Source organism: Opisthorchis viverrini (assembly GCF_000715545.1).
Source record: "Opisthorchis viverrini unplaced genomic scaffold opera_v5_56, whole genome shotgun sequence".
Taxonomy (NCBI): Eukaryota; Metazoa; Platyhelminthes; class Trematoda; order Opisthorchiida; family Opisthorchiidae; genus Opisthorchis; species Opisthorchis viverrini.
Window position 1 is genome coordinate 227285 of NW_008751713.1, and position 17131 is coordinate 244415.

General features: G+C 43.0%; 1 protein-coding gene across 1 annotated transcript; it reads left to right on the plus strand.

The window, feature by feature from the left end:
• Positions 1 to 8713: 8713 nt before the first annotated feature.
• T265_13330 (hypothetical protein) lies at positions 8714 to 17063 on the plus strand (the record flags this gene model as incomplete). The annotated part of the gene is made up of 5 exons (XM_009168404.1): positions 8714 to 8821; positions 10979 to 11053; positions 15021 to 15128; positions 15149 to 15200; positions 16753 to 17063. Coding segments are annotated over 5 exons (654 nt in total), but the record flags the coding sequence as incomplete, so codon positions are not given.
• Between the last annotated feature and the right edge of the window lie 68 nt (positions 17064 to 17131).

Below are 17131 nucleotides of genomic sequence, written 5' to 3' on the forward strand. Positions count from 1 at the left end.
GTAGGTGAGGATGAACCTGTTCAGGCTGAAAATAAATTGGGCCCCCAAAGTACTCTCATCTCCAAGGAATGCAATGATGTTCCCGTTGGGTACCTTAAGAGACAATGTTTAATTCCTAGTAGCCTCCAAAGGTGTCCTCGAAAAGACTATTCCATTCTCAACTAATTTCAGAATGAGAAAGCGGTAAAATAGATCTCTCGATATTGAAGTACCTAGTGCATGTCTGAATAGCTGTGTGATAACGTAGTTTGTTTTCGAGGGAACAAGTAGAACGTCGCTCGTCGGTTGTGTAAACAACTGCCGCAAGTGACCATCTCTAGAAACTGCAGGAAATAACCGCGCAAAATGATTTTTTCCGGGGGTTTCCTAAATGTGAATGAAAACTTTTTTCCCAACGAAATGTGGAACAACAGCATCCTCATATGAGCAGACGAGCTACTGGACCGTATGAAACCAGAGCCAGTAAAATCCTTGCACATCCTTGTTTCAGAGGTTATATTCAATCCACTCAAAGGAGTAACCCTGTAGTAAGCTAATAGTTGTATCTAAAGTGAATATTGAGTTTTTCTTGGCAGAAGTGTTCTCTATGAAGGATGCAATATAGCCAGGCCACCCACACTACTGATTCACCAAAATTCTTGTAAAAATGAAAGGGCGAGTTGGCCACAAAATTGTCTCCTTTTAGACGGACCATATCACGAGAAAATTCACCTCAAATCAGGGTGCTTTCAGCACGTCCCTTGAAGCACATTTACAGTTAAGCTCCATTCCAGCAAACATTGCTTCCCAGAAGAGCCGAAATCTGTTCGGTCCTCTGAGGTGGCATTTGCGGAGGCGGAAATCTTTAGTATGGTGTGCAAAACGCTAGCAAGTGTCCTTTCCTATCCAGTTTTACTCATTTTCATACATTTGTTTTCCAAGACGTCACCATGTGTTACGGTATGATGAGTTTTTCCCCACTAAATACCTTTTTCCGACGATTACATAATCATACCTGTGAGGATACACATAGTGTTATCCTAGTGATTCCTTTCCGGCCTCAAGCTGTAGTTCAAAGCTAGAATCCTCTATCCATGACACCCTTGACCGACGAACAACATGTACTTGGCCTTACCTATCACTTGGTGGTGAACTGTGCTTTTGATGTAAACAAAAACCTCTATCCGATAACTGAAGAGAACTATCTGGATGATCGTTCTCAGTTGTTAATGAGAGGTGGGTGAGACGAACACCAGGTACGTTATGGACGAACTGGACCAGTCTAAGCGCATCACTTGGCAACCATTTGGACGGAACCAGAACATCAACAGAAAACTACTATGCAGTACAAAACAGCGCTTGCTATGAACTTCATTTAGAAAGACAAGTGAATGTCATTAAGTTCGGTGCTGAGTACATCCGCGAACCATTTCAGTGTTTTCGAATTTGAAATACAATATCGTGCAACACAGCCAAGAAGACAGACCACAACCCATGAAACCAGGAGTGAAGGAATGGCAGATTCAAAGATGGGAAACTGTCTAATTCCAGCAGTCCACAGGACTTCACTCACTACGAACGAGTGTCACATGAGAAACAATGCAGTGTTCAAACTAGCTGCAGTAAAAAAGGCTTTAGATGTCATTTTAGATAGAATTGGGTTTGTTTGCAATACTTGTTGGGCCACTCCCATAAGTCCGTGTACATTAGTGATCATCACAGCCTGAATTTTGGCGATCTGGAAATCCCCAGATCCGTCCTGAACAACTAGCTAAAACAAGGCTATTTGTCGAGTACACTTGACCGACACTTTCACACTGCTTTTATGCACCCTTCCGAAACAATGTGCGTAGCAATGTATTGGTGGAAACGGGCTTTTACCTGACTAGTGTGGGCTGAAAACAGCATTCGTTAATCCAAAAGCGAATTAGGGGGTGAAATTTCTGCACAGGTGAGTCGAAAATGAACCAAAAACCCTTTTTTACTTATTAGTTTCGGACTGTCTTTAATAGCGTTTCACACGCTTTCAACGTATAACGCAGATTTTTTGGGTCTGTGGATATTTGACCAAAAATAATCGTGTATTCACCAGAGTGTTGTATTAGAGAACAGATGTTTATCATTTGAATACACTGACCTTGATGGAGATGCAGTAAACGAGAAAGACTGGTGGTCGTCTGGCATTTTCTTAGATGGTGGACTTTTCAAATTCTTAGGTGAACAAAACGGGGGAATTTTTTCCATTTCAAGGTAAGAGAATCCAAATTAGGTCAATTTAGGCCAATTTAGGCCATCCTTTTGAGGGGCTGTTACTTTAGCCTGCTCAAACACTGAATCAGAGCCTACTCTAATGTGGTGGCACTGATCATGCTCGAGGTTATTCTACCCAATTTCCTCCAGTTAAACAACAGCAACAACAACTTGGATGGCTTGATCATCACCGGTGTTAAGCCATTCATTCTCTAACCTATGAATAACCTCAGATGGTCAGAATAAGACAAATAACCCAGGCGTAGTAAGGAGCCAATGAACTAAACAATTGATCGGAATGACAGGACCCGTGCAACTCTGCTGTTAGTGAGAATTGATTAGATTTTATTTGAATTTTTACAAGTTCATCCCTTGGTCGAAATCCTAGCTTCGTCCGAGTGACTACGGTAACAGCAGTTCGCACATAATCACATCCGCTCATTTTAACAAAACATTGCGCTGATCACAGTCTAGGTAGCACATAGTCGATCGTATCATTTGTATGGACAACACCAGACCTCCAGAAAAAGGATTCACAATGCGACGTCTGGATTCGCCTCACCATAGTAACCAAAATCTATGTGCTATCGCATTGGTTACTAACACATTCGTCAAAATGAATTGGAATCTTGCCGCATTGGCAGAAAACATGTGATGTGAGATTGCGTCATAACAAAACACACCTTGAGTGCTCTGGCACCTCGACTTTGTTATCTCGTTTCATCGGTTAACAACGATGTTTGAACCTCGAGAATAGGTCTCATAAGACGCTGTGTTACAAAGTTTGCCAACCACTGCGTTTTAATCATGATCGTTAGGCAAATCCCTCTTGATGTTTAACCATTTGCAAAACGATTGGAGTGTGATATCGAGTTAGAATCCAAGTGCCAATCAGGAACGGTTTACTCTGTTTTGGGAGTTAACTAGAGAAGCCAAAGCTCTCACGTTTTTTCTCAAGAAGTCTACCGAATATTAAGTGCTTTAGCTTGCATATCTCGCTGCGCTACCTACGGAGAATGCGTAATTCAGAAACGCTAATCCGTGTCCCCGAGTACAGTTGCCATTTGTGTTATTACAGTTTTGAGGACAGAGGGATGTCTGCACAGAAAGACTGTTTTACATAATCGAATCAGATGGGTCGATCCAAATGACTCGTTTTGCAATGCTTCAGACAGGCGAGCAGTTCGTGCATGTAACATGGATTATTAGGCTGCGTGTGAAATTGTGATGATTAGAGCGTTGGTACCGTTGGTACCACTGGTAGTCTACAGTGTAAACATTTTAACCAGTTCCCAATAGCCTAGACTGTTATTGCTTATTGGTCCACTGCATTAATATGAAGTAGGGTTTGTCCGCAGCTGTTCACCAACATGAGATGATTCACCGTGAGCCACCATCCCTACATAAGCATTGTCCTATACGGCAACTGTCATACCAAAAATGCGGGTCTTATTACACACGGTTATCACTTATGAATACAGCCTTGTAGAATAAATAGAACAGAGTTTTCTTAGCGTTTTTTTACACCAAATGGGGGATAAGAATTACAGGGCTAGTGGGTTCCGCAGAACTTAGACCGAGTATGAGTGATATAGGAACCCGGATATTGCATCCTGGAGGAGTTTTAGTCTGGTGGATCTTTTTCGAGGCCAACTCCTTAACGAGAGACGAATAAATAAACCAGATAGTAAAGTGATCATAGATGTATGGGTCAGGCATAAGTCGGGCTCCCAACAACCCATACTATGAAGACAAAGGTAGCATTCAGCAAGGCTTGATTTAATCATGCAGTTATCTCCCAGTTATATACCCGAAGACAGACAACCCTTTTAGATAATCCGTATATAAGCGCCTCATGTCGGCCACTTACTCCTACCGAAGAATAGTCACACTCAGGAGGGGCAATAACCTGTCACTCAGTGGAGTGCACGACTGACTCTTCGTTCACGAATGGAACGTTGGTTGTTTTGTAACTGTCAAAACATCCTAATATAAAAGGTAACCAAACCCAATAAAACACCAGGAGGAGAAGGTATCACTTTGTCCTTATTATCTGTTCAAACTCGTGCACTTTTAGCCGACACTCCAATGTTTAGGCATCGACCACCCGTCCGAAGCATAGCCGCCTAATCCAGCTAGTATTTACAGTACCCACATCTGGTGAATAAAGCACACCATGAACTCCAAGCGACTAGGTTACTGAAAGAAACGCTGAAAAACTAATCATATTAATCAGGACGTGAACATGTTGCACGGTTGCAACAATGGACGTGAACCTTCCGAGGGATAAGCCGATAGATTGGATTTCTTAGCCGATATTTTGAGAACATTTTGTTGGAGGATTACTCCACTCAAAGAGTGAAGTCGTTCCGACAACGGAAACAGTACCAATAAAAAGTGATCAAATCATGATCCCTGATAGATCGTTAAAGAGACGACTGACTGACTAATAGGTCATCCACCGTAAACCTGCGTGAGTGTTGATCTGCTTCACTAATGATAGTGTGGATGCACGGTCGGCTTAAAAGACTCCTGTAAGAATTAGGATCAGCATCACGAAACGCTCATTCATTGTTGGGCACACTGAACCACACATCTGCTACCACTAAACGTTTCTGTGTGTTCCAGATCTAATTTGACCACAATTCTCCGTCATACATCATCTCCATCGGAGCCATCTTATCACACGGCCGTGTGTCTGTTTTATTGGTGAGGTCAATATTTTGTTCCAGAAAACCGCTAACCAGTTACAGGAATCAATAATCTCATTGCTCGATGTTTTTGACAAGTAGGTTTTCAGGAAATTACGTCATATCGAACAAAGCTTACTCAGCAAACGTACATGTGGAACGGGTTTAAAGGAAGCTTGTTCGTCGCTACACCGAGGATAAAATAAAAATGACATTGCCTGATGATGTCACAGGTTGCGAAGCTATATAAGAATTTCTAGACAGTGAAACATTACCCAGAAACAACTTTTAAACGTAGTCCTTATTAATTGGCTTACTGAAAGTGCTCGTATTGGAGGTTGCTACACCTCCCAGTGCCACGTCCCGATTACGCGGACAAAGGGGCTCAAGATATCCTACTGGTGGAAACAATGAGCTATACTTGAAATGCGTTTGTAATCTCTTACAAATTTATTGGTAGTGATAGATCCTTAATTTACACCTTGCTTATCCCGAAAACCAGAAATATATTGATAAAGTCTTTTTGTCAGAGATCACGCTTTGGGTGGCATGAGGCAGGTATCAATCCCCTCATAAATTACATTCCATTAGTGGTCGGTCAGACGGATGCAACCATAGAAAGTGCTGTACCTAACTAGACCACAATTTTTCGCCAAGTTTTTATACTTTTGGTGTCCACATTTTGGCATTATTCGGTCAGCAGCTAGGTGAGTTCGGTTGAAACTGACGCAGCGATACATAAGTCAGCCATAGATTCGTAAACAAACACAACCTGATAAAATTTGACCAGACTTACGTTGCAGTAGAAACCGTGACGCACGACAATTGTCGGTATGCCCAGAGCAGCTCTTTGTCATGTAGGTCCCTTCTGTTTTCAGGAGAGTTAATGGCTTGGGATAGACTAGCTGCTACAGGGCGAAAGCACAGGTTCGCAGCAGACCCAGCGCGGACTTGGTCAACGACATGGGGACATCAGCGGGTGAGAGTAGCCTAGCTGACTGTCTCACTTCTGATTGGATGACAGCCTTGGAGTGACACAATCTGGCGCACCTAGTGGTAGGAAGGCGATATCGGAGGGGTGAGGGTGTTTGGTTTGTCTGTCCGCATGTGATTGTGTGCAGGCCACCCTGACGACAATGGTCACGGTTCGACGACTAAAATGCACACAACCGCCAGCACTTGACGAACTGGAGCGTCAATTCATTGGTATTTCCAACTTCTCTTCCATCTCCCGTACAGAACCCAGTGATTTCTGAGTCAGAATATGACCGATTGGCAAGGTCACCATGTCAATCGATCTTCCAAGTTGAGTAGCCTACTCGCTTCGGCTTTTCTGCTTATCCTTTGGCTGTTCGAAACCGGGGCATCCGCACACCGAGAGATCCTTCCATGGCGAATACAAGAACGGACAGTCGAATTCAGTATAGACGAAAACTGCCCAGTAGGTACGGAACTCGGAACTGTGGTCATTCCCATTGCGCCGCACTACATGGGTCCTCCTCTAAAATATCGATTTGGTTCACCTTCAAGGTTATTCGCAGTGGATGAGACTAGTGGTCAGCTAACAACGGCAGCACCTATTGATGCCGAAACCTTATGTTCAAAAGCTAGACAACAAGAGGCTGGTGCAAGCTCACAATCATCGGACAAACAAGGTAAGTTCATCTTGCTCGTGTCCTTCATTCACAGAGGGTTTTTAGTTACCTAAGTTATTCTAATTGTTTTGTTAATGGACGGTTCTTTTGATTTTTCTGCCAGCTCAACTAGACAGAAGGTAATTGTTTATTAGTCAGAATGTCCAGGCATCTATAGTGCAATCTTGTCATACATGTGAAATAAAGTCATGAAGTTCTACTAGAGATTAAGGATGTGATAACTACATACATTGAATCATCAAGGCGATTCGTTTTTACATTCACGAAATAATATTCAAAACAAATCTGCGGTCAAAATAAAGATACTAATAGCAAGTGACTTTCACATGTAATAAATTATATCTAGTTATCGTTTTGGCGACAATAAGAGGAATTGATGTGAGTAGTCACAGACTCATTTGAAAATCAATTTGATCTTCATGAGAGATTCAGCTGAAATTCTACAACTGAATATACTGCACACAGGCCGCCTCATGTTTCAGTTGACACGATATTCGAGATAACGCAGTATATTTTCATAAAGGAAACTACTCAGGCACCGCAGGACAAGAGTTACTGCCTTAGAAGGTTTCAATATGGAGTTTTCCATTTTTATTCTTCAGGCTGAGAGGCATTTGTCCAATTGCCTGGGACAGAATATTCTGAACGGCCATCTAATATACAACTGGGGTCGTGCAAAAAGGGTTCGTTTTGTCGAAGCTGTTACTCTTTTGAGATGTGTTGAAATGCGGTTGATCCCGTTTTAGTACAAAAAATTTGGCTTAAGCACTCTTTTCTTTCCTCGGGGAGACCTGCATAGCTTACCTCATTGTGAGGGCTTATGGTTATGGTAAAGATAGATTTCATACATGAGTACGTGCATGGATTTAGCACAGCGCTCCTGGTGAACAACTTGGTTCGTAAGTGGTTCACGCGGTCTTGCTCCGTCCACATGATCAGGAATGATTTGTATACAGCTGAATAAGTCACAACGTAGACAAGAATAGAAGCCCGCAACTGAAGCCAAAAGGCTTCAGTTGTAGAACATACTGCGTTCGAAGCTTCACCTATACTAAAGTACTCTTGGGAGAGCCACACAATGAAGATGAATGACTTCACTCCTGTTGCGTTATACGAACACCTGTCGAACTGGAAAAGTTGAAGATTCTCAGATATAGTGTTGGTTTCTCTCATCAACTTTTACCAGAATCGGAGAATTCTCCGCAGCACGAATCATATTCTACTCCTCTTTTCTCCAAACGGTTGAATTCTCAGCAAAATGGACATGTTTGTTGGCCCTGAAAAATTCAATTTATGATAGATAAAGTCCATTAGATCTTCCATACCCGCTCGGTGGCCTTATCCCTCAGATACTACTTCTGCTTGGGTATGGATGTTCTTACTCGTTCCTAGTTGTTTTGAGTTCAACTTTCGATATCACTCTACGCAAAAGAAACTTTAAACTCTCTCCGAGAAACATTTTATCATGGAACAAAGTGCATGAGGTAACGTCAAACTAATGCTCTAGTTGGAATTTTAATAATATTTCTGCTGACTCTGTCAATAATTGAGAAATCAGTTTTAACCTTTGGTAAGTGCTAGGGCGAGATAGACCAAGACCTTAGAGCTCGAGTTTACTGACCGGAGGGTTCGTGGTTCGAACCCCACCTCTGCCTCTCGACTTGCCCTGTCTATGCTTGTGAGACCTGGAAGTATCCCGGTCCTCGTGGCTACCTCGTGTGGCATGGCACTTAGGCACCGAAAGGGTGCTACAGCTGAACGAAGTGCTAATAATTAACTCAAGATGGCTCGCTTTGGCATGATTTGCGAGGTGAGGTTGGAGCTATTAACTACTACCACAATGATGGCATATGTGCTTGCTGAAAAATTTGAACACCACGGTTTCTGATGTGGTTCCCAGTTTTATCTGGGTTTCAGCCAGGTTTCAGTCAGCCCAGAGTTCAACCACACTTCAATTTAGGTTTCCTAACAAACTCCGTATAGTGTTTTCGAGAGATACACTCATTTGCAAATCAATTTGGTTTTCAAGAGAGACTCAACTGAATGTTTCGTTTATGATATCGAACAACTGAATATGCTGCACACAGGCCACCTCATTATTCAGTTGACACGATATTCGAGATATGGTAGTATATTTTCATGAAGGAAACTACTCACAAGTTTGCTGAAAACTCTTCGATAGCCCCATATAGTGTTCTTTTTCTTCTTCAAATTCTGAATTCTGCCGGAGGAAGTTCTCCTCCTGGAGTTACAAAATAGAACCCAAGTCCACACAGACAGCGGCTGTTTGTCGCGAACATCCCCAGTTCGGGGTTCGAGGAGATCTTTTCCCACAATATGCTGCTCCGTTTATTAGCTGCGTAATATGACGAAACCCTTTCAGTAGTATAGTCTGGACAGGGATTTTCAGCTAGACTTGATGACCTCATCGCCCTGGCATGATAATATTCTCGTACCATGGAAGGCGACCGATAGTGGATAACCTCAAGCTGATCACTCAGCTGATCATTCTTCGGGTTTGCACAGGTAATATGGTTAAGTTTGGTTGTCGGACTGTTCGACGAGCTTAGCAGTCACCAGTCGAATTGATGTCGTCATTGCGGTGTTGAGTGAGTTAAGTTGCATAGGCTGTTGATAAGGTCTACATATGTGAATAAATAGTGCATTGTGGAACTCCTGCCTACCTATGATAGCCAGCACCTATCGTTTTTTAGCACTTGAACTCTCGTGCATAAGATCAACAAAAACCCTTCGGCGTTGCCTATTCGCTCATTCTAGAACCTGGGGTGTCTTTGGTTTCAGCCGCCAGTGATTCCTAAGGGCGGTGTTTAATGACAGTGCAAATCTATTTATTCTATGTTGTATGGTGCTGACTGTTTGAGTTTGCTTCGACGTGCTTAGTCCACTAGATTAGTCGAACTAGAGATGCTAGGTGGGTCAAGGTGTACTTGCATAATGTCGCCTTTGGCCGTGCTGCATTCCGTTTGAAGGGAGGTTAAAACTGTCCTTTAACAAGCTTCTGCGGTTGGGTCTTCGGAATCTCCAGGGCCACCCTGGGAAATCTTTTCCGATAAGGAAATGTCTCAGCTTTACCAAATTAGACTCTCAGTTGTCAACAACAAGAGCAGCGGAAGCATGACCTGTCGGAGTCAGAATCAGAAGTGAAACTTCCGCCAACCACTTTAGCTAAACTATTAAATGAAAGATTGCAGTTCAGCACGGAACATATATTTTATACTGACCTACAGATCGTACGCTAAGGCTGCTGAAGCAACAGAACACCGCACGCTGTCCAGCTACACTTCGATAAACTCCATTGTCCGTCATAACGTGTCAGTAAAATACAGACGTTAATAAGTGCCAACATGCTGGCTTTCAAATCGCGCGACTGTCAACATTTTTGGTTAAGCTTACTCCTGTACAGCTCTATTAATATAATGATCTATGCGGATTAGCTGTAGCCATATACCAGTGTTATCCAGCTAGTCAAAAAATTGGTTAGTAGCTCAGCTTCACACGAATCTCTTAATATCCGACTGAAGAGAGACACTTCGTCTATTCTCTAGTAGTCTCCCTCAAGAATGTTTTTTTTCCTAGAAAGTCCGCACTCCCACAGTCTGACGAGGAGAATGAAAAAAACATTACTCGAAATTATTTGTGGGAGGCTGGAAAAATACGTGTTTTCATGATTCATACAACTGAATCAGCCGCTCAGTGATTCATCCACAGTGACTTATCGTGTGATCTGGTTGGTTTGGTGAAACGACTTCAAGGTACTAACGTTAAAAACAACCAAAACAATAATAGAAGCTCCCTGCAGGTATAAACTAAATTCTTTCTCTGAGTTGATTTCCAGTGTGCTATGCAAATTAGCAAACATCAAATATTGGATAAAAACAGGCAAACTTTCCTTATTTCCGAAGCAATATGCCGCAAGGATGATGTTCAAGTCTGGTCTGCCTCGTTTCGAAAGCATATGGTGTGGGCTCACTCTGCAGCGGCAGTTGAATGAACTGGTAACAGGAGTCTCTCTAGAAAGGCTGGCACCGAGAAGCCTCTCCTACCCCGAGGCTCCATATTTCGCCGTGAACTTCTTGCTAATTTTATGGAAGAAATTTTGCCTCCTGAAGTAAAAGCACACTAGTAGCTGTTGCCACCAGAGGATGTGGGCATTGATTCTAGCATGTATCTGACAATAAATTGTGGTCTCCCTAGTAGGCATGTCTTTTTAAAAGGGTTTCCTTGATGGTGCGAGTGAAGGAACACTGTTTATACCCTTGTTTCTCACTGTGATATAGATTTATGCAAAGTTGCACTAAACTGGTCGTCTCATACAAGATCGATTAGTAGTTCAAGCTGAATTGCTCGCTCAGCCGTAACAACCTTCGGGTGTCTGGCTGCCAGTCAACCGAAGGAAGCACGAAGGCTGAGATACTGCCAGGGTTCCCAAGCTTAGGCAAGACCAGTCGAGATATGGAGGTTGGTTTCGAACCTTGAATCTTCCAGTCAGTAAATTCGCGCTCTAACCACTGAGCCATCTCGAGTTCAGAGTCTATGAGGATGAGTCTATAGGAAGCCTATATAGACGGCAACCTAGAGCTTTTATTCAGATTCAGCTTGTTCATTGGCTGCCATAGTGTTTTGTGTGTTTTGTGTATGCCTTTGTGGAATGGAGCGGGAACAATTGTATCTACGGAAAGTTTTTACTTCAGATGCACCATTTTCCCTTTCTTCACTGGAATCCTCCCTTAAACTGGACACATTTCTCTTCTGTCCCTCAGAGAATGTTTGACATTAGACAGCTGACCAGGTGACTACTCTAAATACCCAATGAGCAGGCGATCTGATCCGATACTCTGGGATGTTGATTATTCAGGGTTCAAAGCTGTCATGAAGCACTGTACATCCTGGCACTGTTCTGGCTATGGAGTGATATGGAGTACGATTTTAATCTAATTAAAATGGTCTGTCCATATAGACAACCACTAAAATAAGGGGGAATTTCAGGAATACACCAAACAAAAGGGATGATGCTGAAATCACTGTTCGTGTAATCAAACACTGCTGGTCAGGAATGCTCACAATGACGGACAAGTGACAGGACGCTGAACGCAGCTGTTGTGTAATCATGAACGATGGAGTGCGGTTTCTTTCCACATTTGTGTCATCCTTCTTACACAACAATCACACTTACTCCGATGGGACGGTCAGTCATAATTGATAGGCATGATGATGGTTCTTAACGAGATATTATATCTTCACTTAAAGGCAGCAACTTATCTTCGACAGATGCCACATTGGCCACCTATATGAGCACTTCGATTTTGTTCTTTTAGTAAGCGACCTGCTACTGAGACCGCAGTTTGCTATAGAGGAGGACGTTCGTAGCTCAGGTAGCCAAGATAGTTGGTGGTTTATTCGCTGAGTTGTTCAATTTGATTACCGTACGTGGTGTTAAATGACAACCGCACTACCTTTTGCTACGGAACAAGAGTACGATACACATTCTCAAGCAAACACAGTAGGGTTTGGAGTAGTCATTAGTCATTATCACAACTTAATCATCGTGATACTTGTGCGTGGATTATTCGGTTTACATCACCTTACATACTTTTCAGGCGAGAATGTAAAACTCAAATCAAACTTAATCAACCTTCTCCTGTGTAAACTGACAGAAAAGTAAATCGGCAAAGGTTAGACTTTCGGCAAACTTGAATAATACTGATAATTTACACATATTTAGTTTACCACCTACTGATATCATTCATGCTGGTGGAGAAGTACGTTGAGTTTATCAGTGTAACGAATTATTACAATCTGGCTTTCTTTGAAAAAAGAGCTGAAATTGGTCTGACTTTCACTTGTCTTGCACCGTCTGATTAATAACCATTAGTAATTGAAATGGTGTTCCTCAAAATAGCGCACTTATTCGGTTATAGTACCTGTTACTAGTCTACTGGTTCCCATGGTGACCTTAACTAAACTATGTACTGTCACAATGTTGCAGGCTCAGTTCATATGTCAGTCTACTGGCTTCTTTCCGTCCCTTATCGTGTGGAATGCTTTTGGGACTTGGAAGGCTTGCTTAGGTGTCAGTCTTGCCTCAGTCATCATGGTTGCAGTCCAGCGGGTCTGACCTAGACCATGCATTCAAAACATGGTCGCCTGAAGCAGGAATTTCATTCTGCTCCCCTAGCATTGTCCGCTTTGTATGTGCGTGTGTCATCGCAACTGCCGCTAAACCAGCCAATCCATAGCGTTGGTCTATCGACCAATATCCTGTCTTTACGCCCACAAACCCGTATCACCTTTGACCTAGTTGCGCTATTGGTTTGTGGCTAACGCGAATGATTTGCATAAGCCGGTGTGTGACACATGTATGCGTGGAGAGGGGTTGCTAGAACAAAGGTGGGAGCGGTTTTGTGGTGAGCAAAACACCAACGTCTATGACCCGCAATACTTAGCCTGCTTGAGGTATACTTGAAACCTCGTTTGAGTTGACACTCATGTAGTAGTCGTACAAGTAAGCTACTAAGAACTCAGTAGCATCGTGCACCATCGATCGAACAGTGTAAAAACGCATTCGCTCCGCCAAACATCCATAACAGCATGAAAACTAAGTTTTTGGCGACTTATACAATACTAGTATTCCTACTGTGCGCAAATAAAAACGCAACAGGGGATGTTGTTTTTATTGAACTTGTCCACTCAGACCGGAAAATCGCTATGCATCACCATCAGACTGAAGAAGCCAATGGTAGTATTTCTGTTTTTAGGTATCGTGATTCACACCAAATATTTGCGAAACAGAAAAGCAGAAAAATTCGACGTCATATCGACGGTCAAATGATTTCATTAACCCTAAGGGTTCGTCGCAGGCGAATGAGACAGTCGGTGCCTCCAATCGTTCTTTTGTTATTCCTACTTCCTTCGCCTCATGCCGCTCAACCTCATCTCACCAATCTTCTTCTAATGATTTCGTAAGAGTTTGCGATTCTCGCAGAACGAAATTGCGTCCAACAGCATAGCTTCGGTCCTATCACCAATAGCAATGCTGATGGCTGTGGGCGCATGTGACGAGGGTACGGGGGCTGCAGAAGGACCCATATGATGCGTGTTAGGGTGGGTTAGGGAGGTCGGCAGTATAATTCAGGTGGGGTCTAAGTATCTAATCTTCTGCTAGCTGCAAAAAATTATGGTGAGCTTTCCAGGCATTTGTATCAAGCTTGCTCATTCCACTGAACAGGTTCGCGTACGCACGTAATGTGTTGCTAATTTGAAGGATCTTTGAGAGAGGGAAAAAGAGGCAGAGTACATGAATTTAGTAGCATCCGTCCGTAACAGTGAGGTAGACGCCTCTTAGCTCGGGTGGCAACTTAAACCAGCAGCAAAATTCGCAAAATGAACAGAAGAACAATGAGTGTTCTAAAAGCACACGGAATATGTGTTTAACTTTGTAGTATAGGGAAGTTCAAATGGGCTATGGCATTCTGACCGAAACGAAAGTCAGTGTTTAATCCCCGGTCGTTGAATTTGAGCGGACACTGAATGTGCCGTCCTCGATACCTTATTAACCTCAGTTTCTGATAAGTACTTTTATTCAGTACTCATGATGACATTTTCAACCAGTGGTGACGCTCAATTATTGCTGGCCGGTATATCTGAAACATGCGCCTTGTTTCCGATCAGACATTCGTTAAATGTCAGTTTCCTCCTCCTCAGCATGTAGCTCTTGAAAGTTTTTTTTCCTCAAATAAATGCTAAGGAAGTGAAATTAATCCTCACATCGGGAATGTCCTCTGTAACTGTAAATGAATCACCGTGGTGGCATCTGAAACAAGAAGCCACTACGCGGTGATTCCCAATATATCGATAATAAGTAACTAATGCCAGCGTATTTCCCAGCGCATTTACCTGATGTCAGCAGGCTCACCCATCTGGATTCAAAGTGTAATTTATCCTATACGTCAGCTTAAAGGAAACTTACATTCGAGCTGCTAATTGGAGAAATTATCAGAGTATGATGACTGAAAATATAGAACCTTCTCTAGTTTCTGTATTACTCAGGTGCATTTCCGTTCTTGAAAATTCTTTGGTCGCAAGAACCACTTTGGCTCCCGCTAGTGTTAAGCACGGTGGTTTAACCGAAGGCATATCAGAGTAATTTTTGGGTAAAAGTTCGTTCCGGGTAGTCGGAGCCATCTGAACAAAGGTTTGGCCCTACAGATTACCCCAGGTAACCAAGCAAACAGAGAGCAGCGAATTTTCCAGACCTCAGCTGAGGACTACAAATCCTGAAACTCAGCACCTCGCCAAAAGTCAGTTTACTAGACCTAGACAAATCACTTCGTGTTATCAGGTTAGACTACCCCAATATTACTACCGATTCCCAAAACCACCTCAGGATGGTCCATGAGTTGTTGATGTTGATATGTTATTGTCACAGCGTTTTATCCGAACACAACCTACAAGCACACACGGCAAAACCAAGGATGATTTAGTCCTGGAAGGGGCTGTGTTAACTAAATACTGCCTTTGCACCCGTCATTGGAAGGTCGTTTAGAATTCTTGTAGCCTACTACAGCATTCTTCATCGGTCTTCAAGCTACTTTTGATCCCATGAACCGTAAGTTACTTTGTACAATCGCCTTAACTGGCGCTGTCCCTGCGAAGCTCACAAACATCAGTGAAACTTATTGTTCATGAGTGAGAGAGTACACATCCGAATACACTGCGAGGAGACGGCAGATTTCAGCATTGTCTGACATACGACAAGATTGCTTGTTGTTACTGGTGCTTTACAGCTTCACTCTCTGTTGGTCACTCGAATGGGTACTGGAGAGATTACCTACCATCCGGTTGGGTCCCCCAAACCTAGGTAGCTAATTCGGACTACACCGATGACATCCTTCTGTTGGATGATAACTTTAAATAATTCCAACTTGTGCTCAATGATCCAACTGATGGTGTGATTTTACACCAGGTTCTTCTCCACCTACATAGAAGTATCTCTTCAGGTTTTCAACTTACAGGATGAAGAAGGAATTCAGGGACGCGTAGACCGTGCCCACCAAGTCTACTTGCAGCTGAACATTATGTAGTGGAAAGAAACAGAATGGTTTACACAGGTTTATCCAGGTCTTTGACAGGGCCACCAAGTACGATTGCGAAATATAACGTCTGCAGTAGTCGAAGGTGCTCTCGACGTATAGAGGAAGATCGTTACCTAGAAAAGGCATCGAATAATGCAATCTGGAAATGCTGTTATGACCTTTTACACCTACCTGGACTCATTCGATGTCCATAGTGCTTTGGACGCCGTTTGCGCAGGGACCCTAACTAATGACCTTTTTCACTTCGAAGACAACCGAAAACCGGAGTCCATCAAGACCACATGACCTACGTGGTCCGTCAAAGGAGCCGACACTGGATTGCGAACTGTGCGTACCTAGTGGCCGATTTCCGTGCCTGGACAACGTGTATCCGAGAGATTTCCGAAGTCGGCTAGTCCACTCGCAGGGGATTGACATTCGAAAGTCAGGTGAAAACCGAGACCTGTTAGCCTCATGCCAGTAACGACATTTCCGCTTACTTTCATTAAGTATCCATACTTGAGATCACGACGTAAAACTCAAGATAGTTGGAAGATCATAAATCAAGACCACAGCGGCCTCAAACCCTCTCGCTGTCGGAGGACGTGTATGTATCATTTTAATGCTCCCTGTTATCTTAAATGTCTCCGTCGCAACGTGGAGCTCAACGACCTCTCAAAACTCATCCGATTGATTCTATTCTCACAGCGTCTATATATCGCTGACCTCAATACCGTCCGAACATGGGACTCGGTATTTGGAAAAATTACTTACGTCAAGAGTCGACTCAACTTTAAGCTTAGCTTTCCATGCAAGAGACCGGTACAGAATATCAAAAACCACGTTCACTTTCGTCAGCTTGCACAGGAAGCGGTTTTAAAGTTTTATGTGATTTGGTCCCTATGGTTTGTCTGTAATGGGCTACAAGTAAATCTTAAGTATAAGCAGTTACATGTAAACCTTAGTATATGTGCCATTCAAGCGCTTTGGACCTTAGGATTTGCTTGAAATGGGCTAAATCAAAGGCCAAATTGTTTTAAAAAATTTACGAGCGGGGTTGAAGGATACCATCACACTCGCAAACAGGATGCACACCTGAAGAGCTGGATATCTCGTTTGTGAAACGGGTCTTTCACCAAATGCTACGATCGTTCGTGCTGTCGTTCAGCTGTCACACCCATCCGATGCCTAGCTCCCATGTCACCCGGAGGAAGAACGAGGGCTGGGATACTGTCAGGTTGCCCAAGCCTAGACAGGCGAATTCGAGAGGCAGAGGTCGGGTTCGAACCCCGGACCTTCCGTTCAGTAAATTCTCGACCTTCTTACTGACCCATCTAACTTTCTCACACGGATCTATTGTGGTCAGAATGGTGGCTCTGTTCGTTTCTTACCTAATAGTAAGAGCAACACTCAATCTGTCAGGTGTAATTTGTGATATATATATATATATATATATATATATATA